The sequence below is a fragment of the Chelmon rostratus genome, chromosome 13 (assembly GCF_017976325.1).
Source record: "Chelmon rostratus isolate fCheRos1 chromosome 13, fCheRos1.pri, whole genome shotgun sequence".
Lineage (NCBI taxonomy): Eukaryota > Metazoa > Chordata > Actinopteri > Chaetodontiformes > Chaetodontidae > Chelmon > Chelmon rostratus.
In genome coordinates, this window is record NC_055670.1 from 26,116,520 (window position 1) to 26,143,864 (window position 27,345).

Consider the following 27,345-nt stretch of genomic DNA (forward strand, 5'->3'; position numbering starts at 1 on the left):
TAGTCCTCCTAATGCCTGCTGTTTGTTGCATTCAGGTGAGCCGGACCCTCCAAAGAAGATGGATGTGTTGGAGATCACCAAGAATAGCGCCACACTGGGCTGGCTGAAGCCACTCAGAGATGGAGGAGCCAAGATCAATGGTTATGTGGTGGACTACCAGGAGGAGGTTGCACCTGAGGACAAGTGGACACCTTATTCTGTGGTCAAAGACCTGACTATTGTGGTGGTTGGTCTGAAGGAAGGAAAGAAGTACAAGTTCAGGGTGGCAGCCAGGAACTCAGTGGGAGTCAGCCTGGCCCGAGAAGCAGAGGGCGTGTTTGAGGTCAAAGAGCAGCTCAGTGAGTAGACTGGCCTAAAGGTCTACCTCATGCTATAGAAACAGACTGTATTTATGACTCAAAGTAAATATTCCCCGTTGAATAGAAATTAAAATCATCTCATTAATTTCAGAAGTAACTTTTAGTGTTTCTTCTTCCTTCCCAGTGGCTCCTAAGGTCATCATGCCTGACATTGTGACAGTCAGAGCTGGATCCAAGATGGTGGTTGAGGCCATTGTGGCAGGTAAACCTGCTCCCTTCTGCAAATGGAAGCAGGGCAGTGAGGACGTGCTGACCTCTGACCGCCTGTCCGTTGTAAAGACGCTGACAACATGTACGCTTATCATCAAGAACGTGACAAGAAAGGACAGTGGTTATTATAGCCTGTCGGCTGAGAACAGCACCGGCAAGATCAACCAGATCCTCAGAATCATCGTCATGGGTCAGTTTCATCAACATATGCTGTTAAAACTACTGTTTCTAAACTGAAAAGAGACAGATGATGTGTGCATGATGAATAACAAATCATTGATGAGGTGTGTCATCACAATCATTAATGACTCATTGTCTGTGTCTCTACAGATATCCCTGGACCGCCTGAAGCTCCTCTAGAGATCACTGAACTGGATATTGATGCCTGCACACTGCTTTGGAACTCCCCACAGGAGGATGGTGGCAGCAACATCACTAACTATATTGTAGAGAGGTGTGACATCAGCCAGGGCGACTGGATCACTGTGTCCACATCCTGCACCAAAACCAGCTTTAGAATGACCAAACTGACACCTGGCAAAGAGTATGGCTTCCGAGTTCGTGCTGAGAACAGATTCGGCATCTCTGAGCCCATATACTCTGAGAAGATGATCGCCAGATATCCATTTGGTGAGTCTGAGCCAAAACACAACATTTTTAGCGACATTACTGGTAACTAATATTACAACTATGACACTAACTACTAATTGTTTTGTTTTTTTTCCAAAGATCCTCCCAGCGAGCCCAGAAACCTACAGATCAACAAGGTTAACAAGGACTTTGTCATCCTCTCATGGGAGCGTCCCAGCAGTGATGGTGGCAGCCCCATCACAGGATATTGCATTGAAAAGAAGGAAAGGAACAGCCTTCTGTGGGTGAAGGCCAATGAGTCCATGGTCAAAGCCACACAGTACACCTGCACTGGCCTAATTGACGGTCTGGAATACACCTTTAGGGTGTCGGCACTCAACCAGGCTGGACAGGGCAAACCCTGCAAACAGACTGACTTCATCACCGCCAGGACTGCTGTTGGTACGAAAATGTCCTTCATTTGATTATGACATGATTTATTTGTTTTGTTAAAGAAAGTCAAGCTAAAGAAAAGCAGGACAACAAATTTACGGATTCAACTTTCAAATGAGTGTTTAACAACAAAATTGTTATGTGAGATTAAGAGAAAGAAAATACATTGTAAATCATATCAAGTTACACGCACACACCTTTGCTTAAGTTTTTGCTTTTAAGCTTTTATTTGAATGGTCAGCTTCAAACCATAATGCTCCATGAAAATATAGTTTTCAGGCAAGTGACACCAACCAGGTTAACCCTCTTGTTCACTCAACCTTCTCCCTTGTGGCATAAGTGAGTCTACAACTCTTTGTTTCAATCCAGACTCACCAGGCAAACCTGAGCCCATGGATGTGACCAAAAACTCTGTCTCATTGGTCTGGAGCCGCCCCAAGCATGACGGTGGCAGCAAGCTGATTGGCTACTACATGGAGTACACAAAGCTTCCAGAGGAGAAGTGGACACGCTGCAATGCCAACTGCATGAACATCCAGACGGAGAGTTATGTGGTGACCGGCTTGGAGGAGGGCCAACAGTACCAGTTTAGAGTCATTGCTAAGACTGCCATCAACATCAGCTTGCCATCTGAGCTGTCCGACCCTATTGCTGTCATTGCAGAGAATGGTACAGCTCCACACAGCATGGACAACTATCACTTACAAATTCAATTAGGACACAGAAAGGATATGTATTCACTCTTCTTCTCTCGTGCAGTTCCTCCTCGTGTGGACCTGGGTGTCAACATGAAGAACCTGATCGTGGTGAAAGCTGGAGAGAACATCTTCCTGGATGCTGAGGTGTTCGGAAAGCCACTGCCCAAGGTGAGCTGGAAGAGAGACGGAGTGCCTCTGGTTCTCGCTGAGGGCATGAAGATGGTCCAGAAGAAACATATCCACCTGCTAGAGCTCTACTCTGTCACCAGAAAGGAGTCTGGAGACTACACTATCACCGCTGAGAATATCAATGGCAGCAAGTACGCCACCATCAAGGTCAAGGTGCTCGGTAAGTTGGATTTAAAATTATTTTATTGTAGTGTCTTCTCTATGCAAGCATTTTATGTTTGCAAAGATGCTAACCTCCCACTGTTTTCCCTGCAGACAAACCAGGCCCCCCAGCATCTGTGAAAATTGCTAAGGTGTTTGCAGACCGTGTTAAGGTTCGTTGGGAGCCCCCACGTGCAGATGGTGGCTCAGAAATCACCAACTACATCATAGAAAAGCGTGAGACCAGCAGGGCAAACTGGGCGCTGGTCACCTCCAATATCCATGGACACAACACCGACTGTTCAGTGGAGAAACTCATTGAAGGACATGAGTACCAGTTCAGAGTCAGTGCTGAGAACCAGTATGGTGTGGGAGACCCCACCATGACTGACCCTGTCATGGTCAAGAACCCTTACGGTAGGTTCAGACCACTATAGCTGAAGTTCCCTAAGCTGCACTTCCTTCAGTGACGATTGGATAAGTAATTAAATTTCCTCTGCATGTCTCCTGCAAATACGTGCCAGGTCTTAGTCACTTGGTCATGGCTAGAAAAATCTTAATGACTAAAACAGTAGAAATGCATTTAGACTTAAATTTTGATAGGATATGATCAAAAAAAGGCATGATTTCATTAACATGTTTATTGGTTATTACTCTTTGCTTCATTTATCATGCAACATTATAGTGGGAGCATTTAAAATGTTATGGGACCAGGCCACTGTGTTAGTCATTCATCAACCCTGTTTTTAGTAATTTAATTTTTCTGTGTTCAGTCACTCCTAACTCACTAATTTCTCTTCCTCCAGATGTTCCTGGTCCATGTGAGCCACCCGTCATCACCAACATTACTAAGGATTCTATGACAGTGAGCTGGAAGGCCCCGGCCAACGACGGCAAGGCCACCATCCTGGGCTACATGGTAGAGAAACGTGAGGCCACTGAGCTGACCTGGGCTAAGGTCAACCGCCGGCCGGTCATCGACAGGACCATCAAAGCCACTCAGCTGACTGAGGGCTCTGAGTATGAGTTTAGAGTTATTGCCATGAACAAGGCCGGTTTGGGCAAACCCAGCGATGCATCCAATGCTGCACTGGCTGTTGACCCTGTCTGTAAGTTTCATCTTACTGTGATGTTACTTTAATTTCAACTTTATCATTATTGAATTATGTATGGATTTTTTTTTTTTGAGAAATGTGAAAGTAAGAAATGTGTCACTGTAATTCTCCAGATCCTCCCGGACCACCTGCCTTCCCCAAGGTGGTGGACTCCACCAAGAGCTCCATCAGCCTTAGCTGGACCAAACCAGCGTACGATGGTGGTTGTGAGATCATCGGCTACCTGGTGGAGTGTAAGCGAGCTGAAGCTGAGGACTGGACCAAGTGCAATGTCCCTAAAAAGCTCCAGGCCACCAAATTCCTAATCACAGGCCTGATGGACAACACAGAGTACCAGTTCAGAGTAACCGCTGTCAACAAGATTGGCTACAGCGAGCCCAGTGAAGTCCCTGGAAACCACATGGCCAAAGACATTCTAAGTATGTTCTGACCATTTCGTAGCTTTTTATTATACCACTTAATTTTGTCAAATAACCTTGTCTGAATCAAGTATTTTCCCTATTATATCACTGAATTAATCATGTTAACCCCTTGACGCCTAAATTAATTTAGAATTATATTAAAAATTAATTCTTTGTGTTTTTGCTTTCAAATGGATCCAAAATTAAGAGGAGTTTGTTAATTTGTCTGTAGCACATATTTAGGTATGATGCAAATTAGCGACAACAGGCGTCACGCATTACCTCACATGCAGTAATATCATATCATATCAAGATATTTCATTGTGTATCATGACTCATTTCAGCCAGCAAATTTTCTGTGCATAAACAACATGTGTTCTCAATAATAACCAACATTCTTGGTGTTCCTCATTAATTTATGCAAACTATGTGCTAGCTAGTTCAGCTAAGTTCATATTAAAAACTGGTCTTTCATCCATCCTTCAGTCGCTCCAGAAGCTGAGCTGGATGCTGACCTAAGAAAGGCTTTGGTTCTTCGAGCTGGAGTCACCATGAGGCTATATGTCCCATTAAGAGGACGCCCGGCACCGAAGGTGACATGGACAAAGGTGGATGCCAACCTTAAGGAGAGGCAGGGCCTGCTGATCAAGACATCGGAGTGGGATACCCTACTGTTGATTGAAGACATAAACAGATATGACGCCGGAAAATATGTCCTGTCACTAGAGAACAGCAGCGGCTCAAAGAGCTACACCATTGTGGTCAAGGTCCTCGGTAAGAAACAATATCAGTCAACATGGATTTGGTATGTTGGAAAGAAATCTAGGTGGTTAAAATCTTGCTAAATTTGGTTGAAAAGTCATTTTTTTTCCATTAATATAGCTCAGTGCAGGGCAGGTCCTTTTATGAACCTGCAACACACTGAAATACAGCTGTTAAAACAATGGTTATATGTAAACATGTCTAAAAACTCAGTTTTCAACCTTGCTGTCCAGATGTCTTTTCAGCTACAAATCACTGAACTGTGTTTCCTTGAACAATGAAAGGCAGTATTAGATGATATAAAAGGTAGTAAAATGTTATTTTTTAAGAATATTGTTGTTAAGACAGGAAGTGGCTTATGACAGACTTCTAGGTCGTACCAGTAAGCTAGAAAAAAATGGCTGATCTTGGGAATCTTTTTCACCCACAAGTATCAGATAAAGAATTGTGCCAAGATATATTCACTGCCATTACGTGCATCTACGACCTGAGATATGTCTCAGTTCAGTTATCAAAAGCTCTAAACCAGAGGTACTGCTTCTGCGCCCCCTCAGATTCTCCTGGACCGCCTGTGAATCTGATCGTGAAGGAAACCTCCAGAAGCCATGCCTGCATCACCTGGGATGCCCCACTGATTGATGGTGGCAGCCCAGTCAAGAGCTATGTTGTAGAGAAACGTCTGGCTGAGAGAAAAGCCTGGACCTGTGTGTCGGCAGAGTGCCCCAAAACCTCCTTCAGGATCACCAACCTGGAGGCAGGACAGGCCTACTGCTTCAGAGTGCTGGCTGAAAACGCCTATGGCATTGGAGAGGGCTGTGAGACCCCCGGCAGTGTCCGAGCCTCAGGTACCTACAAATGATTGTTGCTGTTTTCTAAATCTGAATCCTTTCTTTATTCGTTTACAATATTCATGTTTCCTATAAGTAGCAAACTTTGTGATAGTTTCAAACTAGTGGAATAATCACATTATATAAAAAACATATTTCTGGTTTTGATTATAGAATGTTAACTAAATAAAATTGTAGCTACTGCCCTGACTGCAATGTGACCAAAAAAAGCACAACAATCCAATCAATAGAATTGGACCTGAGATTAATGGCCGAGAATAAAAGCCAAGACCAAGATATCATGCATATCAAAGTCAGAAAAAGCTATGCCTTAAATTCAAACCTTAGATTGAATGAAGTGGAACTTGTATCCAAACCTACAGCCCCATCTACATTAAACACTTCTTGTTTAACACTAACACATGCTCAATTTTAACTCCTCTGCTGCCCCCCACCCCCCTTCAGAGCAACCAGGTCCAGTCACAGACTTTAAAGCCCAGAAGACCACCAAGGACTCAATCACCCTGTGCTGGAAGAAGCCCATCAGTGATGGTGGAAGCCATGTTACTGGTTATATCCTGGAGCAGAGTGAAGGTGAAGAGAAGTGGAAGCAGATCATGAAGGGAAAGAACATCTCACACACCATCGGTGAGCTGACTGAAGGGAAGGAGTATTCCTTCAGAGTTAAGGCGCTCAACGAGTCCGGCGAGGGACCACCCACTGAGCTCACTGTCATTGCCAAGGACCAGTTTGGTAAGAAGTCAGCCTGACTCAGCCATCATGACAGCTCTTTTTAGTTTTAGTTGTTTGTTTTGCTACAACATAAAATTATTGTTTCCAACTATTTTATGATAAGCAAATTCCTTTGGATTTCAGTGCTGCCTGACTGCAACTTGAGTGGTCTGCATGACGGCTGCTATGTGGTGAAGGAGGGCAGCACCACACGTATCAACATCCCCATCACTGGAATGCCCTACCCCACCGCCACCTGGAAGAAAGGCGACGTGATGCTTGGAGACACTGGCCGGATGTGCGTGGAGGCATCTCAGGGTGTCACCACTCTGCTGGTCAGAGACTGCCAGAGAGGAGATGCCGACACATATACCATCAACGTCAGAAACAGTGCTGGCTCCAAGGACTGCAAATTCCAGCTGAAGGTGGTCGGCAAGCCTGGCATCTGCACCGGACCCATTAAGTTTGATGAGATCACCGCTGATGGCATCACCTTGGAGTGGGGGCCGCCCAGTGATGATGGTGGCGCTGAGGTGTCCAACTACATTGTGGAGAAGAGGAGGACCACGGACAACAAGTGGGCTACAGTAGCATCAGCCATTCAGAAGACCACCATGAGGGTGATCAGGCTCCACGATGGAATAGAGTACATTTTCAGAGTGTTCGCTGAGAACAAGTATGGGGTGGGAGAGTATCTGAGGTCTGACCCAGTCATCGCCCAGCATCCCTTCAGTGAGTATCACTTAAAATACATTTTGGCCTCAGGCAGTCATGTGTCTTTTATTGGCTGTCTGTTGTTAGTCAGTGTGTTTGACCTTTTAAGTGTTAAACTGTGATATTATTTACTGAAAAAACATATGTGTCATCTAGTCAGCTCTTGCATCTCAAATCTTAAATTCATTAAACCACAGAAATCAGTTGGGTAAATTTTTTTCTTCCATTTTCAAAAGAAATCAAATAATTCTCTCCCTGTCATTTACTTCACTCTACAGATGTTACTCTTTCAGTCGTTTTCATGATGCTGACATGCTAATTTGCAGAAAAGTTCTTGAATTAATGAAATTATCTCTTCCCTGTTGCTTGTGGGAAAATTGTGTGCTGGTGAGACCAGATGATGTTAATATTGTTTTACAGAATCCGTTTTAAAATTATAAACTGCAGCCTTGTGAAAATGATAGATAGAAGATCAATTCAAAAATAGAGTAGGCTTGGATACAAGGTAGTTTTATTCAGTATTTATGATCATTTATCAGTCTTTCTTAAATAGGGACCCAACCTGTGAAATACAGAAGAGATGTTTTTTTAAAAAAACGGATTCAAATACATATGTTAGATGAGCTTTTGAGGAATTTGTTTTTTGTGTGTTACACATGGAAGAACAGTAACTGTGCTTCATGGCCATGTAAAAATTTTCACAAGTCACTGCGGTTTATCGAATGCCTTTTCATGTCTAACCTTCTTTCCGAATCCTTCCATCCTTCCTTCCTCCAGATGTGCCCGAGGCACCTGCCCCTCCGGAAATTGTGAGCATCCGCCACGAGTCGGCCATCTTGACTTGGGCTGATCCAAAGGACACTGGTGGTTCCCCAATTACAGGTAACAGAGTGTGATAGATATCAGAAGTTAATTATGGGCAAATAATAAACACCAATCATCAAGACCAACTGATTTTGTGTTCTCTCTAGGATATCATGTGGAGTTTAAGGAGAGGAACAGTCTAATGTGGAAACGGGCCACTAAAACACCTCTGAGAGTGAAGGAGTGCAGAGTCACTGGCCTGATAGAGGGATTGGAGTATGAGTTCAGGGTGATGGCCATGAACATGGCCGGCCTCGGAAAGGCAAGCAGGGTCACTGAGGCCGTGGTCGCTCTGGATCCTATTGGTGAGTTAACTGCTTTTTCCCTAATGTGAAGACCAAATGTGTTTTGTGTTTTCTGTATGTCCTAATGTATTTGTTTTGTGTTCTGTTAGATCCTCCTGGCAAGCCTGAAGTGATTAATGTCACCAGGAGCACAGTCACTCTGATTTGGACAGCTCCAAAATATGATGGCGGCCACAAGCTGACTGGCTACATGGTGGAGAAGCTGGAGGCTGGCGGCAAGGCCTGGATGAAGGCCAATCATGTTAACATCCAGGCATGTGCCTTCACTGTCAGTGACCTGACAGAGGGATCTCAGTATCAGTTCAGGATCAGGGCCAAGAATGCTGCTGGGGCTATTAGTGTTCCTTCAGAGCCAACTGAGCTTCTGACCTGCAAGGATGAGTACGGTAAGCTGAGTAGCAAACTAACTTGGGTTGTTTTAGCAGTAAAAACATCAGGGTGAATGCGGGCCCTTGAAATTTTTTTATTTTAGTTTTACAAATATCAGGTCTTTGACGTCATACTGTCGTGACTTTTAATTAATGAGGTTATATATATATATATATATATATATATATATATATATTATAACATTCTAACACCATCTTCCTTCCTCCTCTCTGCAATGTTATATTTATTATAACATTGTAACACCATCTTCTTTCCTCCTCTCTGCAGAGCCCCCGACAATTACCATTGACCCAGACATGAAGGACGGTGTATCAGTTAGGGCAGGAGACACTATTGTGATCTCAGCCTCCAAGATTTTGGGCAAACCTCCACCCACTTCAGTCTGGTCAAAGGGAGGCCGTGAGTTCAAGAGCTCTGACGTCATCACTGTCACTAGCACTCCCACCTCCTCCACTCTGGCTATCAAGTATGCAAGCCGGAAGAACACAGGAGAATATACCATCACCGCCAGTAACCCCTTTGGTATTAAGGAAGAACATGTAAAGGTGAAGGTGCTGGACGTGCCCGGGCCTCCAGGCCCCATTGAAGCCAGTAACATTTCAGCTGAGAAGTGTACTCTGACCTGGCTTCCACCGGAGGAGGATGGGGGCTGCTCTATCAAGTCCTATATCCTTGAGAAGAGAGAGACCAGCCGCCTACAGTGGACCAAGCTAGCTGAAAATGTCATGGACTGCAGATATGTGGCCAGTAAACTGATCAAGGGCAACGAATACATCTTTAGAGTGTCTGCTGTGAACCAGTATGGCACTGGAGACTCAAGCCAGTCTGGTCCAGTCAAAATGGTTGACAGTTTCCGTAAGTTTATATGGTCTCTAGTTCATAGAATTTGTATGATATTAAAAAAAAAGAAATTAAAATAATTAAAATTCCAGATACTCAGAGCATTCAAGAAATCCAGTTAGGTGGAGGATTTGATATTAAATTTCCTTTTAATGAAAAACAAAACCTTTGAACCTAAGAATTCAAGGTATAACTGACCAAACTTTTTTTGCATGTTTGTTTCCCCAGGCCCACCAGGTCCACCCTCAACCCCAGAGATTGATAATGTCAGTCGGAACGCTGTCACCATTTCATGGAAGAGACCAGCACAGGATGGAGGAAGTGACATCAGAGGATATTGTGTTGAGCGGAAAGAGAGGAGAGGAATGAGATGGGTAAGAGCCTGTAAGAGGACAGTCCCTGACCTGCGCTTTAAGGTGCAAGGCCTGACCGAAGGAGTAGAGTATGAGTTTAGAGTCACTGCTGAGAACAAGGCTGGATTTGGGGAGCCAAGTGAGCCATCACATCCTGTAATGACCAAGGACATTGTTTGTAAGTAAAACCAAACTTAATTCTGAAATACTTCTTAAAAGACGAAAGTTGCATATGCAGAAAAGTCAGAACATATACATCAAGCACCTTTGTAACCCCCCCATCCAATTAACTTCTTTAAACTCCTGTTTTTCTTCTTTATCAGATCCACCTGGACCTCCATCCAACCCCAGAATTACAGACACCACAAAAACCACAGCCACCTTTGCCTGGGGCCGACCCCACTATGATGGTGGTCTTGAAGTGGAGGGATATATTGTTGAGTACAAAAAGGAGGGGCATGATGACTGGGAGGTAGAGACACAATACCCCTTGAAAGCTACTGAGTACGTTATTGGTAAACTTCAAAAAGGAGGCAAATACCACTTTAGAGTCTCTGGAGTAAACTCAGAGGGAGTTGGTGAGCCTGCAGAGGTTGAGAAAGTGACTGAATTGGTGGATCAGGAGGCACTACCAGACTTTGAGCTGGATGCTGAACTCAGGAGAACCCTAGTGGTCAGGTCCCGTGCTTCAATCCGCATGTTTGTTCCCATCAGGGGTCGTCCTGTTCCTGAAGTAATCTGGAGCAAAGATGATACTAACCTGAAAAAACGTGCACACATTGACACCACAGAGTCTTACACTCTACTAGTTATTCCTGACTGCACCAGGTACGATGCTGGAAAGTACCACCTCTGTCTGGAGAATGTTGCTGGAAAGAAGACCGGCTTTGTTAATGTCAAAGTTCTGGACACACCAGGACCACCAGTCAACCTCAAACCTAGAGAGATCACTAAGAAAAGCATCACTCTCCAGTGGGAAATCCCCATAATTGATGGTGGGTCCAAGATTCACAACTATATTATTGAAAAGAGAGAGGCCACCAAGAAGGCCTACACAGTGCTTAGCACCACATGGCAGAAGTGTTCCTTCAAGATTCCAGACCTTGAGGAGGGAGCTTACTACTACTTCCGTGTCTCTGCTGAGAATGACCTGGGCATAGGTGAGCCAGCTGAAACTCCTGAGCCAATCAGGGTGTCCCAGGCCCCCTCTGCGCCTGAGAATTTGTATGTGACAGATGTGACAGCTGACAGTGCCAGCTTGGCATGGACCAAGCCCCTGCATGATGGTGGCAGCTTGATCACCGGATATGTCATTGAGGCCCAGAAGAAAGACACTGACCAGTGGGTCCATATGGCCACCATCAAGGCTCTAGACTACACTGTCACAGATCTGATTCAGGGTATGGAATATACCTTCCGTATAATGGCTGTCAATGCATCAGGCAGAAGTGATCCCAGAGAGAGCCGGCCTGCTATTATCAAAGAGCAGACTTCTGCTCCTTCCTTTGACCTGCGTGGGGTTTACCAGAAGACAGTCATTGCTAGGGCAGGGGACCGTGTTAAGGTGGACATTCCAGTGCTTGGCAAACCAAGACCTGTGGTTTCCTGGAAGAAGGGAGACACAGTGCTAAAGGAGACACAAAGAATCAACACTGAAACCACACCAACATCAACTATCCTCAACATCAATGAGATCAAGAGGACTGATGGAGGCCAGTATTCCATGACTGGAAAAAACATGCTGGGTACAGTGACTGAGATAATCACAGTCCTGATCCATGACATTCCAGGTCCTCCCACTGGTCCCATCAAGCTTGATGAAGTCTCATGTGATTATGTCCTCATGTCCTGGGAAGCACCAGAGAATGATGGCGGCGTTCCCATCAACAACTATATTGTTGAGATGCGGGAGACTACCGGTACTTCCTGGGTGGAGTTGGCAGCTACAGTGATCCGCACCACATTCAAGGCAGCCCGACTCAACACTGGCACCCAATATCAGTTCCGTGTCAAGGCCCAGAACAGATATGGCATTGGACCATGCATTATCTCTGATCCAGTGATGGCTGCATATCCATTTGATGTGCCAGGCCAGCCAGGCACTCCAGTGGTCACATCTTTCAACAAGGACACTATGACTCTGAGTTGGAATGAGCCTTCCTCTGATGGAGGCAGTGTCATTCTGGGCTATCATGTGGACAGAAAAGAGAAAAACAGCATTCTTTGGCAGAGGATCAGCAAAGCACTTGTTGTTGGAAACATCTTCAAATCAACAGGCCTTGTTGATGGAATTGCATACGAACACCGTGTTATTGCTGAAAACATGGCCGGGCTTAGCAAACCAAGCAAACCCTCTGAGTCTATGTATGCTTTGGACCCAGTTGACCCACCAGGCAGGCCTGTGGCACTGAACATCACCAGACATGAGGTGACAGTGTCATGGAACAAACCAGAGGCAGATGGTGGATTTTCCATCACTGGATACACAGTAGAGAGGAGAGAGATGCCCAGTGGACGCTGGCTAAAAGCCAACTTCAACAACATCCTAGAAACCATCTACACAGTCAGTGGTCTGACAGAAGATGCAACTTATGAATTCCGTGTGATTGCCAGAAACTCAGCTGGTGCTGTTAGTGCGCCATCCCAACCATCAGAAGCAATCACATGCAGAGATGACATTGAAGAGCCAAGACTTGATGTTGATGCATCATATAGCAGCAATGTTGTTGTCATGGCAGGAGAGGTGTTCAAACTGGAGGCCAGTGTGACTGGTAGGCCAATACCATCTCTGGTTTGGACCAAGGAAGGGAAGGAGCTTGAGGATACAGCCAAGCTAGAGATAAAGACAGCTGACTTCCACTCAACTCTAGTGAACAAAGACTCCCTGAGGAAGGATGGAGGTGCTTTTACTCTGACTGCCAGTAATCCTGGTGGCTTTGCAAAGTTCACATTTAATGTCAAGGTGCTTGATAGGCCTGGGCCACCAGACTCCCTCACTGTTACCGACATCACTGCTGAAAAATGTGTTCTTAACTGGTTGCATCCAACACATGATGGTGGTGCAAAGATCGAGTACTTTATCATTCAGAGGCGTGAGACCAGTAGGCTGGCATGGACAAATGTGGCCACAGACCTTCAGGCGAACAGGTTCAAGGTCACCAAGCTTCTGAAAGGCAATGAGTACATATTCAGAGTCATGGCTGTGAATAAGTATGGTGTGGGTGAACCTCTCGAGTCTGAACCTGTAATCTGTGCAAACCCCTATGTCCCCAGTGACCCACCACAGCAGCCTGAAGTCACCACCATTACCAAGGACTCCATGGTTGTCTGTTGGGAGCGCCCTGAACATGATGGGGGCAGCAGAATAAACACCTACATAATTGAAAGAAGGGATAAGACTGGCCTGCGCTGGGTGAAATGCAACAAGAGGACTGTAACTGATCTGCGATTCAAGGTCTCTGGCCTCACACAAGGACATGAGTATGAATTCAGGGTTCTTGCTGAGAACAATGCTGGTATTAGCCAACCTAGTCCTTCCAGTCCATTCTACAAAGCTGTAGACACCATCTTCCAGCCTGGACCTCCAGGGAACCCCAGAGTGCTGGACACAACCAAGTCCTCCATCACCCTTGCCTGGAACAAGCCTGTTTACGATGGTGGTTCTGAAATTACTGGTTACATTGTGGAGACCTGTCTGCCTGAAGAGGATGAGTGGACAATTCACACTCCCAAAAAGGGATGGACAGCCACTTCTTTCACCATCACCAACCTGAAGGAAAACCAAGAGTACAAAATAAATATCTGTGCCACTAATTGTGAAGGAGTTGGAGAGCCTGCTGCTGTTCCTGGGACTCCCAAGGCTGAAGATAGACTGCTTCCTCCAGAAATTGAACTTGGAGCAGAGCTGCGTAAGGTGGTCTGCATCAGAGCCTGTAGCACACTCAGACTCTTTGTCCCCATTAAGGGCAGACCAGCACCTGAAGTAAAGTGGTCCAGAGAGCATGGAGAATCCCTGGACAAAGCTAACATTGAAATCACCTCATCATTCACCACTCTTCAGGTAGACAATGTGGACAGGTTTGATGGAGGTAAATACATGGTGACTGTAGAGAATGCCTCAGGAAGCAAGACAGCTTTTGTTAATGTCAGGGTGCTGGATACTCCTGGAGCTCCTCAGAATCTGATCATCAAGGAGGTCACTAGAGATTCAGTTTCCCTCGTTTGGGATGCACCTCTGATTGATGGTGGTTCCAGGGTCCGCAACTACATCGTGGAGAAGCGTGAATCAACCAGAAAGGCCTACTCAACAGTCTGTGCCAGCTGCCATAAGTCTAGTTGGAAAGTTGGAGACTTGGAGGAAGGAAAGATGTACTCCTTTAGAATCCTGGCTGAGAATGAATATGGTATTGGCCTCCCAGTAGAGACTATTGAACCAATTAAAGTGTCAGAGAGGCCCCTACCACCAGGCAAAGTGTCCCTTCGTGAAGTTACCAGCACTAGCGTCACACTAATTTGGGAAAAGCCTGACCATGATGGTGGCAGCAGAATCACAGGCTATATTGTTGAGATGCAGGGTAAAGGCAGTGAGAAGTGGACCCAGGTCATGGTGGTAAAGACCAGTGAAGCTCTTGTAACTGGCCTTACACAGGGAGAGGAGTACATGTTCCGTATTTCAGCCACAAATGAAAAGGGAGTCAGTGACCCACGTCCTCTCAGTGTGCCTGTGGTGGCTAAAGACCTAGTTATCACACCAACCTTCAAACTGCTTTTTAGCACATTCAGTATACTAGCAGGAGATGATCTAAAGATAGATGTACCTTATGCTGCCTGTCCCAAGGCTACAGCAACATGGCTCAAAGATGGTGTTGTTCTCAAGGAGACCATCAGAGTTAATGCTGAAGCCACAGACAAAAACCTTCTCCTGGTCATTAAGGAGGCTTGCAGAGATGATGTGGGCACATACACAATCAAACTAACCAACACAGCTGGAGAGGCAACTACAGACATCAGTGTTGTTGTTCTAGATAAACCTGGACCTCCAACTGGCCCAATTAAGCTGGACGACGTCACTGCTGACAGTGTGGTCCTGTCCTGGAATCCACCAGAGTATGACGGTGGTTGCACCATCAACAACTACGTTGTTGAGAAAAGAGATACATCTACCACTAACTGGCAAATTGTGTCGGCTACAGTTGCCAGAACCACTATCAAGGCAGCCCGTCTGAAAACTGGATCTGAATACCAGTTTAGGGTTGCAGCAGAGAATAGATATGGCAAGTCCTCAGTCCTGCTCTCTGATACCATTGTTGCTCAGTATCCGTTTGAAGTGCCCAGCTCACCACGTTCTGTTGTGGTCCAGTCAGCCACCAAGGAGAGTATGGTGGTTGTGTGGGAGAAACCCAGCAATGATGGTGGAAGCAAAATTCTGGGCTACCACTTGGAGCTTAAAGAGAGAAACAGTATACTATGGGTGAAACAGAACAAACAACTTATCCCAGAGACCAGATTTAAGGTTGTTGGTCTTGAGGAGGGTATTGAATATGAGTTCAGAGTCTATGCTGAGAACATTGTTGGCCTCAGTAAAGCCAGCAAACTGAGTGAAATACAAGTGGCCAGAGATCCTTGCGACAGACCAGGAAAACCAGAGGCTGTCATTGTGACAAGAAACAAAGTGACACTCAGATGGACCAAACCTGAGTATGATGCCGGCATCAAGATCACAGGCTATGTGGTTGAGAAGAGGGAGGGATCTGGCCGCTGGATGAAGGCCAGTTTCACCAACATCATTGAAACTGAATTTGTTGTCACAGGACTTATTGAAGATCAGATTTATGAGTTCCGTGTCATTGCCAGGAATGCAGCAGGTGTCTTCAGCCAGCCCTCTGATTCTACTGGATCCATCACTGCCAAGGATGAGGTGGATCCACCCAAGATTGACTTGGAAGCTAAGTACTCCCAGGCTGTTGTGGTAAATGCTGGCGAGACATTCAGGCTTGAGGCCGCTATATACGGTAAGCCTGTGCCCACAGTACACTGGCTGAAGGAGGGCCAGGAGATAACTGAAGCAGCTCGCCTAGAGCTCAAGAACACAGACTTCATAGCTTGTCTAATTGTTAAAGAGGCCATCCGTGTCGATGGTGGTCAGTACACTTTGCTGGTAAAGAATGTTGGAGGAGAGAAATCTATTAACATTAATGTCAAGGTCCTGGATAGACCAGGTCCACCTGAGGGCCCCATCTCCATCTATGGGGTCACCAATGAGAAATGCTCCATTTCCTGGAAACCTCCCTTGCAAGATGGAGGTAGTGACGTTTCACATTACATTATTGAGAGGAGGGAGACCAGCCGACTGGTTTGGACTGTTGTTGAACCAAAGGTTCAGACACTGAACCTGAAGATCACAAAACTTCTTCCTGGTAATGAGTACATTTTCAGAGTGATTCCAGTAAACAAATATGGAGTTGGTGAGCCTCTGGAATCTGAGGCCATGATTGCCAGAAATCCATTTGTCACTCCCAAACCACCAACAGAGGTAGAAGTCTCCACAATTACCAAAGACTCCATGGTGGTGACCTGGGAGAGACCAACTAATGATGGTGGCAGCCCCATCCAGGGCTATATTGTCGAGAAACGTGACAAGGATGGTGTGAGATGGACTAGGTGCAACAAGCGCACAGTGAGTGAGCTGCGCTTCAGAGTGACAGGGCTTCTAGAAAACCATAGCTATGAATTCAGAGTTGCTGCTGAGAATGCTGCTGGCGTTGGCACACCTAGTGCACCAACAGTGTACTCCAAGGCACTGGATCCTATTTTCAAAGCAGGCCCACCAAACAACCCCAAGGTGGTGGACACATCTAGGTCCACTGTTTCCCTGACATGGGGGAAACCCATATATGATGGTGGCTGTGAAATTCAAGCTTACATTGTTGAGGCCTGCAATGGGGAATCTGATGAATGGTTTATGTGCACTCCACCCACTGGAATCAGAGACACTAAGTTTACAGTGACAAAGCTTCTGGAGAAACATGAATACCAATTTAGAGTGTGTGCCATCAACAAAGTTGGTGTTGGTGAGCATGCTGATGTTCCAGGAAAAATTGTGCTAGAAGAAAAGCTTGAGGCTCCTGATCTTGACCTGGATGCTGATATGAGAAAGATGATCAACATTAGGGCAGCAAGCACTCTCAGACTGTTTGTTCCTGTTAGAGGTCGTCCAGCACCTGAGGTGAAATGGGGCAAGGCTGAGGGTGAGATAAACGAGACTGCCCAGATTGACAATACAGGCAGCTATGCTTCACTTGTCATTGAGAATGTTGACAGATTTGACAGTGGCAAGTACACCCTGACTGCAGAGAATGCCAGTGGAGTGAAGTCAGTATTCATCAGTGTCAGAGTCCTGGACTCACCTAGTCCACCAACTAACTTCATAGTGAAAGAGATTACCAAGAATTCTGTCACTCTTACATGGGAGCCTCCACTTCTGGATGGTGGCTCAAAGATTAAGCATTATATTGTGGAGAAGCGTGAAAGCACTAGGAAAGTTTACTCCCCCATCACCACCTGCAACAGGATGTCATGGAAAGTTGAACCTCTTCCAGAGGGTGGAATCTTCTTCTTCAGAGTCTTGGCTGAGAATGAATATGGTGTGGGTCTCCCTGCTAAAACTATAGAACCAATTAAGATATCTGAGAAACCTCAACCACCTGGTAAAGTCAGTGTTGTTGACGTCACTTGTAGCACTGTAACTCTTGCCTGGGAGAAGCCTGAATATGATGGCGGCAGCAGAATCAGTCACTATGAAGTTGAACTGGCACCCAAAGACAGTGAAGCTTGGTCTGTGTGTGCTAGTGTGAAGGCAGTGGAGACTGTAGTAACAAACCTACTTAAGGGAGAGGAATACCAGTTCAGAGTTGTTGCTGTAAACGACAAGGGCAAGAGTGACCCCAGACAACTGGCTCACTCAGTTGTAGCAAAGGACCTAGTGATTGAGCCTGCTGTTAGGCCCAAAGTGAGCACCTACAGTATCCAGGTGGGTTATGACCTCAAGATAGAGGTCCCAGTTGCTGGTCATCCAAAGCCAACAATCACTTGGACAAAGGATGGAGCTGCTCTTAAGCAGACCACCAGAGTCAATGTCACTGACTCAGCACATCTTACCACACTCACCATAAAGGATGCCACCAGAGAGGATGGAGGCATGTACAGCATCAATATTGCCAATGCCCTGGGTTCCAAGGATGCCACTATTGAGGTGATCACCCTGGACAAACCAGGACCACCAACAGGCCCTGTGAAGTTGGAAGACATCAGTGCAGAGAGTATCACTCTTAGCTGGGAACCTCCTACATATACAGGTGGCTGTCCAATCTCCAACTATGTGGTAGAGAAGAGAGATACAACCACAACCAACTGGGTGGTCGTATCTGCCACTGTGGCCAGAACCACCTTAAAAGTGAGCAATCTGAAGACAGGCGCAGAATACCAGTTCAGAATCTATGCTGAAAATAGATATGGAAAGAGTTATGCAATTGATTCAGAGCCTGTTTTAGCACAGTATCCATTCCAGGAGCCCGGCCCACCAGGAACACCATTTGTGTCTTCATACACTAAAGACTATATGGTGGTTGAATGGCACAAACCCCCATCTGATGGAGGCAGTTCCATCTTGGGCTACCATCTGGAGAGGAAAGAGAAGAACAGTATCCTCTGGACCAAGATCAACAAAATGCTCATCCAAGACTGCAGGTTCAAATCTACTCCGCTTGAGGAAGGAATTGAGTATGAGTACAGAGTCTATGCTGAGAATATTGTTGGAATTGGAAAATGCAGCAAAGTCTCTGAAGTTTATGTAGCCCGTGACCCATGTGATCCTCCTGGCAGTCCTAAGGCTTTGATTGTGACCAGGCACTCAGTGATGCTGAGGTGGACCCCACCACAGTATGATGGCGGAAGTTTAGTTACTGGCTATGTAGTGGAGAAACGTGACCTTCCTGAAGGAAAGTGGATGAAGGCTAGTTTTACAAACATAATTGAACACGAATTCACAGTGACTGGCCTGACTGAGGACAGCAAATATGACTTTAGAGTAATTGCAAGGAATGCAGCTGGTGCCGTCAGCAAGCCCTCTGAAAGCACAGGATCCATCACAGCCAAGGATGAAGTTGACCCACCTAAGTGTGAGACGGATCCTATGTACAACCAGACCCTTGTTATTTCTGCTGGAGAGACTTTCAGTCTGGAGGCCAGTGTGGACGGAAAGCCTATCCCCACAGCTCAGTGGTTCAAAGGAAATGTCGAGGTTGAAAACTCAACAAGAGCTGAGATCAAAAACACAGATTTTAAGGCCTTGCTCATTGTGAAGGATTCCATCAGAGTGGATGGTGGACAGTACACACTGGTTTTAACTAATGTGGCTGGAACTAAAACTGTCCCATTCAATGTGAAGGTCCTAGACAGACCAGGCCCATCAGAGGGACCTCTTACTGTCAGCAATGTGACTGAGGAGAAATGCTCACTGTCGTGGCTGCCGCCCAGACATGATGGAGGAGCGAGCATTTCTCATTACATCATTCAGAAGAGAGAAACAAGCCGTCTTACATGGACTGTGGTCTCCAGCGATTGTGGCGCTACCATGTTCAAGGTTACCAAACTGTTGAAGGGAAATGAGTACATCTTCAGAGTCATGGCTGTCAACAAATATGGTGTGGGTGAGCCTCTTGAATCAGTGCCAGTTATCATGAGAAATCCATTTGTTCCTCCTGGCTCACCTCAGGAGCTGGAGATCACTAACATTACTAGGGACTCCATGACTGTCTGCTGGGACCGCCCTGAGACCACTGGAGGCAGTGACATTGTTGGTTACATTGTTGAGAAAAGAGACAGAGCTGGAGTGAGGTGGACTAAGTGTAACAAACGCAGGGTGACAGACTTGCGTTTCAGAGTAACAGGACTGACTGAGGACCATGAATATGAATTCAGGGTATCTGCTGAGAATGCAGCTGGAGTGGGTCAGCCAAGCCCATCTACACCCTACCTCAAAGCCTGTGATCCCACCTTTGAACCAGGCTGTCCCTCCAATGCCCATGTGGTCGACACAACTAAAGACTCCATCAGTCTGGCCTGGCATCGACCTATCTATGATGGTGGTTGTGAAATTCAAGGATACGCGGTGGAAATTACCAAGGCTGATGAGGAGGAGTGGACCATATGCACCCCACCCACTGGAGTTAATGCAACCAAGTTTACCATCACCAAGTTGATAGAGCACCAGGAATACAAGGTGCGCATATGTGCCATCAATAAGCTGGGTGTTGGAGAACCCACCGAAATCCAAGGTGTTGTGAAACCTATGGATAAGATTGATCCTCCAGAAATGATTCTGGATTCAGAGCTTAGGAAGGGAGTAGTTGTCCGGGCAGGAGGCTCAATGAGAATCTGCATTCCATTTAAGGGACGTCCTACTCCTGAGATCAGCTGGGCTAAGGAGGATGGAGAACTGCCCAGTAAAGTTCAGATAGAGACTGCTGAAGAATATACACAGCTCTCCATTGACATCTGTGACAGATATGATGCTGGAAAATACATCCTCAACTTGGAAAATAGCGCTGGCACCAAATCAGCCTTTGTCTCTGTTAAAGTTCTGGACACTCCAGGGGCCCCACTGAATCTAACAGTAAAAGACATTAAGAGGGAAAGTGTCACTCTCACCTGGGAGCCTCCTCTTATTGACGGTGGTGCAAGAATCAAGAATTACCTTGTTGAAAAGCGTGAATCCACCAGGAAGGTTTACTCTAACGTGGACAACAAATGCACAAAGACAAGCTACCGTATCACTGGCCTCACTGAGGGAACTATCTACTATTTTAGAGTCTTGGCAGAGAATGAGTTTGGCGTGGGACAGCCAGCTGAGACAGTAGACTCTGTAAAGACCTCTGAACCTCCTCTGTCTGTAGGTAAGGTCACTTTGACTGAAGTGACCAAAACCACTGCCTCACTCTCCTGGGAGAAGCCAGACCATGATGGAGGCAGCAGGGTCATGGGCTACTACATTGAGATGCAGCCTGTGGGCTCAGAAGAATGGGTGGTGGCCACCACAACCAAAACTTCTGAGGGAACTGTGACTGGTCTTAGCGCAGGACATGAGTACCTGTTTAGAGTGTCAGCTTTCAATGAGAAGGGCAAAAGTGACCCCAGGCCTCTGGCTGCACCTGTCACTGCCAAAGATTTAACTATCGAACCTAGATTCAAGATGACATTCAACACTTACAGTTTACAAAACGGTGAGGATCTAAAGATTGAAATTCCAGTGATAGGACGCCCTGTTCCCAAGGTTGAATGGAAGAAGGATGGGCAGGCTCTTAAGGAAACAACCAGACTAAATGTATCCAGCACACCATCATCTACTAAGCTGTGCATAAAGGATGCAAATAAGGAAGACTCTGGTAAATACACTGTCACAGCCACCAGCAGTGTTGGAGCAGCAACAGAGGAGATTACTGTTATAATTCTTGATAAGCCTGGCCCACCCACAGGCCCTGTGAAGATTGAGGAGGTGAGCTCTAATTACGTCACTCTGTCCTGGGAGCCACCAGAGTACACTGGAGGCTGTCAGATAAACAACTACATTGTGGAGAAGAGAGACACTACCACAACAGCATGGCAGATTGTGTCTGCTACTATTGCCAGAACAACCATCAAAGTCACCAAGTTGAAGACTGGAGTTGAATACCAATTCAGAGTCTCTGCTGAGAATAGATATGGAAAGAGTTCTGCCATTGTCTCTCCTGCTGTTATTGCTCAGTATCCATTCAGTGAGCCTGCTGCACCAGGTACACCAATTATTTCTGCTGCAACCAAGGATAACATGGTTGTTGGATGGAAAGCTCCCACCAACAACGGAGGCAGCCCCATCCTAGGCTATCACCTAGAGAGAAAGGAGAAAAACAGTCTCTTGTGGACTAAACTCAACAAGCTTCTAATTCCAGACACACGTTTTAAGACTACAGAGCTAGAAGAAGGTATTGAGTATGAATTCCGAGTTTATGCAGAGAACATTGCTGGACTCAGTCCAGCTAGCAAGGTCTCTGAGAGCACAGTAGCCAGGGACCCCTGTGACCCACCCGGCACTCCTGAGGCTATTGAAATCACCAGAAACCATGTGACACTCCAGTGGACAAGGCCTCAGTATGACGGAGGCAGTGCCATCACTGGCTATGTGATTGAGAGAAGAAAGCACCCAGATACCCGCTGGATGAAGGCCAGCTTCACCAACATCATTGATACCCAGTTCACACTCACTGGCCTGACTGAGGACTGTGTTTACGAGTTCAGAGTCATTGCTAGGAATGCTGCAGGCATTTCCAGCCGTCCCTCTCAGGGCACAGGAGAAATTACTGCCAAAGATGAAATTGAGGCTCCAGAAGCCACCATGGATTCTAAATTCAAGGATCTGACTGTTGTTCATGCTGGTGAGACATTCATTATTGATGCAGACTACACTGGTAAGCCTCTGCCTGAGGTCATTTGGTTAAAGGATGGAAAGGAGGTTGACAAAACCACACCAAGGATGGAGGTCAAGACAACACTCACACGTACCATCCTGACAGTAAAGGATTGCATCAGAGTGGATGGTGGCCATTTTGTCCTGAAACTTGTGAATGTTGGAGGAGTCAAGATGATCCCAGTTAATGTTAAAGTTTTAGACAGACCTGGCCCTCCAGATGGCCCTCTGGAAGTCAAAGGGGTCACAGCTGAGAAGTGTTATCTGCACTGGAACCATCCCTCACATGATGGTGGAGCCGGCATCTCTCATTATATCATTGAGAAGAGAGAGACCAGTCGTTTGTCATGGACCATGGTTGAGCCCAAGATCCAGGCCATCAGCTACAAAATTACAAAACTGCTGCCTGGCAATGAATACATCTTCAGAGTCACGGCTGTGAATAAATATGGTGTTGGTGAACCTTTGGAATCTGAGCCTGTTATTGCTCGTAACCCCTTCACCACTCCCAGTGCCCCCTCCACCCCAGAGGCCAGTGCTATCACTAGGGACTCCATAGTGCTCACATGGGAGAGACCAGAGGATAATGGAGGAGCTGAGATTGAAGGGTATATACTTGAAAAACGTGATAAGGAAGGCATCAGATGGACTAAGTGTAACAAGAAGAGGCTGAATGACCTGAGATTCAGATGCACTGGTCTGACAGAGGGCCACGCTTATGAATTCAGGGTCTCAGCAGAAAATGCTGCTGGTGTGGGAAAGCCTAGCACACCATCTCAATACATCAAGGCCTGTGATGCCATTTATCCACCAGGACCTCCAAATAGCCCCAAAGTTACCGACCATTCAAGCACCACTGTCTCTTTGTCCTGGTCCAGGCCAATCTATGATGGTGGAGCACAGATCACTGGATATGTAGTTGAAATGAAGGAGCCAGCAGATGATGAATGGATCGTTTGCACATCACCCACCGGTGTCCAGGCCACTCACTACACTGTAAAGAAACTGAAGGAGAATGCGGAGTACAACTTCCGCATCTGTGCTGTTAACTGTGAGGGAGTAGGAGAGCATGTAGATCTACCTGGGTCTGTGATCGCTGCAGAGAAGCTGGAGGCTCCTGAAATTGAACTAGATGCTGACTTGAGGAAGATGGTTAATGTTCGTGCCACTGCCACCTTGCGTCTGTTTGTGACAATCAGAGGAAAGCCTGAGCCTGAGGTCAAATGGTCAAAGGCTGATGGCACTCTGAGTGAGCGGGCCCAGATTGAAGTAACAAGCTCTTACACAATGCTGGTGATTGAGAATGTTGACAGATTTGACACTGGCAAATATGTACTTGCCCTTGAGAATCTCAGTGGCTCTAAATCAGCCTTCATCAATGTCAGAGTTCTGGACTCCCCGAGTGCTCCTACTAACCTGGAAGTGAAGGATGTGAAAAGAAACTCTGTCTCTCTCTCCTGGGAGCCTCCTCTAATTGATGGTGGGGCTAAGATATCACACTACATAGTGGAGAAGAGAGAGCAGAAGAGGATGGCTTTCACCAGTGTTTGCACCAACTGTGTAAGGAACTCCTACCTTATTTCTGACCTTCAGGAGGGAGGCAGATACTATTTCCGTGTGTTGGCTGTAAATGAGCTAGGAGTAGGTCTGCCTGCCTCCACAGATCAAGTCAAGGTGTCTGAGGCTCCTTTGCCTCCTGGTAAGATTGTTTTGGTTGATGTGACTCGGCATACTGTTACCCTTTCCTGGGAGAAACCTGATTATGATGGAGGCAGCAAAATTACAAATTATATTGTGGAGATGCAGCCCAAGGGAGATGACAAATGGACTGTATGCAGTGAAGTCAAAGCACTGGAAGCTACTATTGATGGACTCACAACTGGAGAGGAATATGCCTTCAGGGTGATTGCTGTGAATGATAAGGGCAAGAGTGATGCTAAGCCTTTGGCTACCCCTGTGGTGGTGAAGGACATCACTGTGGAACCCATCATCAACCTCTTGTTTGACACATACAGTGTAAAAGCAGGAGATGATTTGAAGATTGATGTTCCCTTCAAAGGCAGACCTCAGCCTGAGGTGTCTTGGAAGAAGGATGGCCAGGTGCTTAAGCAGACAACTAGGGTCAATGTTCTTACTTCCAAGACCTCATCCAAGATTTTCATCAAGGATGCAACTAAGGATGATGTAGGAAAGTATGAGGTTATTCTGACTAACTCCGTTGGCACCAAGACAGCTGAAATCTCTGTTATAATCCTGGACAAACCTGGCCCACCCAGCAACATTAAGATGGATGAGGTGAGTGCTGACTTTATCTCTCTGTCTTGGGATCCTCCAACCTATGACGGTGGATGCCAGATCAACAACTATGTGGTGGAGAAGAGAGACACTACCACAACCACATGGCAGATTGTCTCAGCCACAGTAGCCAGGACATCAATCAAAGTGACTCGTCTCACTCAAGGAACAGAGTACCAGTTCCGTATAGCAGCTGAGAACCGTTATGGCAAGAGTCCTGCCATTGACTCTGCTCCTGTTGTTGCTCAGTATCCCTTCGAGCCACCTGGCCCTCCAACCAACCTACATGTTGCCCATGCCACCAAGTATGGCATGCTTGTGGTATGGGGCAGACCTGCCAGTGATGGTGGAAGTCCTGTTGTTGGTTATCACATTGAATGCAAAGACCAAAGCAGCATCCTGTGGACAAAGGTCAACAGAGGTCTGCTGGCTGAGAACCAGTTTAAGATGACAGGAATTGAAGAAGGCCTGCTGTATCAGTTTAGAGTCTATGCTGAGAATATTGCTGGCATTGGTCCATGCACCAAGGCCAGTGACACTGTGGCGGCCAGGGATCCATGTGAACCTCCATGTAACCTTAGAGTCACCAACATTACAAGGACCTCAGTTTCCCTCTTCTGGGAAAAGCCAGAGTATGATGGTGGAGTAAAGATTACTGGCTACATTGTTGAGCGTAAAGAACTTCCCAATGGCCGCTGGCTAAAATGTAACTTCACTAACCTGCAAGACACCTACTTCGATGTCACAGGCCTCACAGAAGATGTCCAATACGACTTCCATGTCATTGCTAAGAATTCAGCAGAGCTGTTGAGTGCTCCGTCAGAGAGCACAGGTCCTGTCACAGTCAAGGATGATGTGGACCCTCCCACTATTATTCTGGAAGATAAGTTGAGACAGCTAGTTGTCATTAAGGCTGGAGATATCCTCAAAATTGATGCTGAAATCACAGGCCGTCCACTCCCAGTTGTCTCATGGTCAAAGGATGGGAAAGAGATTGAGGCCAAGGCCAGGTGTGAAATCACCTCCACCAACTTCACAACCACACTGATTGTCAGAGACACTATCAGGAGGGACTCTGGCCAGTATGTCTTGACCCTGCACAATGTGGCAGGAACTAGGTCTGTGGCTATCAACTGTAAGGTTCTGGACAGGCCGGGACCTGCCTCAGGTCCTTTGGCAGTATCTGGCCTCACAGCAGAGAAATGCACCATAGCATGGGGACCCCCTCAGGAGAACGGTGGTGCTGAAATCATGCATTACATTGTGGAGAAACGTGAAACCAGTCGCCTTGCCTGGACTCTTGTCTATGGTGACATGAAAGCAACTACATGTAAAGTGACCAAGCTGCTCAAAGGAAATGAGTACATCTTCAGAGTCAGGGGAGTCAACAAATACGGGGATGGTGAGGCCCTTGAGAGTGAGCCAACAAAGGCATTGGATCCATTCACTGTGCCTGCAGCTCCCACTAATGTCCAGGTCACCTCAATTACTAGTGAGGCTATGACCATCTGTTGGGAAAGACCAGTTTCAGATGGTGGCAGCAGTATCTCTGGCTATGTAATTGAAAAGCGGGAGAAGACTGGCCTTCGCTGGTGCCGTGTCAATAAGAAACCTGTTTATGACCTCAGAGTCAAAGCCTCACACCTTCGTGAGGGCAGTATGTATGAGTACAGAGTATTTGCAGAGAATTCTGCTGGCCTCAGTACTCCCAGCATCCCTTGCCCACTCACCAAGGCTGAAGACCCACAGTTTCTGCCCTCACCTCCTGCTAAGCCTAAGATCATTGACTCTACGAAGACTACAGTTACCCTGTCTTGGAACAAGCCACTATTTGATGGTGGAGCACCTGTAACTGGTTACAGAGTCGAATACAGGAAGACTATAGATGATGAATGGATTGTTGGTGTCCATAACACCAAGAACACAGAGTTTACAGTGGTAAAATTGACACCTGGGGCTGAATATGTGTTTGTTGTCAAGTCCATTAACAAGATTGGAGTCAGTGAGCCCAGTCCTGAGTCAGACAAACAGCTTGCCAAAGAAAGAGAGGAGGAGCCAGTCTTTGACATCAGCAATGAGATGAGGAAGACTCTTATTGTGAAGGATGGGAGCTCATTCACCATGACAGTGCCCTTCAGAGGCAAACCCATCCCTACTGTAACATGGACTAAACCTGACGTTGACCTTAGAGTTCGTGCCGTCATTGACACCACAGACACCTTCACCTCCATCACCTTAGAGAAAGCAACTCGCAATGATTCTGGCAAATACACTGTCACCTTGTCCAACGTAGCTGGAACCTCCTCCTTGACACTCAATGTCAGAGTCCTGGACTCCCCTGGAGCCCCTGCTCATGTAGAGGTCAAGGACGTGACCAAGACCTCTGCTACTGTAACCTGGGACACTCCTGAGAATGAGGGAGGAGGACCAGTCAAGAACTACCTTGTTGATATCCGTGAGGCCAGCAAGAAAGGCTGGACGAGGTTGACTGACACATGCCACAGACTGACATACAAGGTGACAGATCTACAGGAGGGAGGAGTCTACTACTTCAGAGTGACAGGCGAGAATGAGTATGGTGTTGGTGTTCCAGCTGAAACAAAAGAGGGAACCAAGATCACAGGTATT

At 46.4% G+C, this 27,345-nt stretch overlaps 1 protein-coding gene across 1 annotated transcript in view; it reads left to right on the forward strand.

Annotated features, from left to right (window-relative positions):
- LOC121616391 (titin-like) overlaps positions 1-27,345 on the forward strand; it is a 210,465-nt gene that overhangs the window by 153,267 nt on the left and 29,853 nt on the right. Inside the window, exons 192-210 of the mRNA XM_041951134.1 lie at positions 36-338; positions 484-759; positions 900-1,199; positions 1,299-1,601; positions 1,962-2,261; positions 2,352-2,639; positions 2,735-3,037; positions 3,427-3,729; positions 3,849-4,154; positions 4,623-4,910; positions 5,453-5,743; positions 6,191-6,478; positions 6,602-7,189; positions 7,949-8,053; positions 8,143-8,340; positions 8,430-8,726; positions 8,998-9,585; positions 9,799-10,101; positions 10,247-27,340. Of these exons, the coding sequence (XP_041807068.1) occupies positions 36-338; positions 484-759; positions 900-1,199; positions 1,299-1,601; positions 1,962-2,261; positions 2,352-2,639; positions 2,735-3,037; positions 3,427-3,729; positions 3,849-4,154; positions 4,623-4,910; positions 5,453-5,743; positions 6,191-6,478; positions 6,602-7,189; positions 7,949-8,053; positions 8,143-8,340; positions 8,430-8,726; positions 8,998-9,585; positions 9,799-10,101; positions 10,247-27,340 (22,722 nt within the window). The remainder of the gene's footprint in view (positions 1-35; positions 339-483; positions 760-899; positions 1,200-1,298; positions 1,602-1,961; positions 2,262-2,351; positions 2,640-2,734; positions 3,038-3,426; positions 3,730-3,848; positions 4,155-4,622; positions 4,911-5,452; positions 5,744-6,190; positions 6,479-6,601; positions 7,190-7,948; positions 8,054-8,142; positions 8,341-8,429; positions 8,727-8,997; positions 9,586-9,798; positions 10,102-10,246; positions 27,341-27,345) is intronic.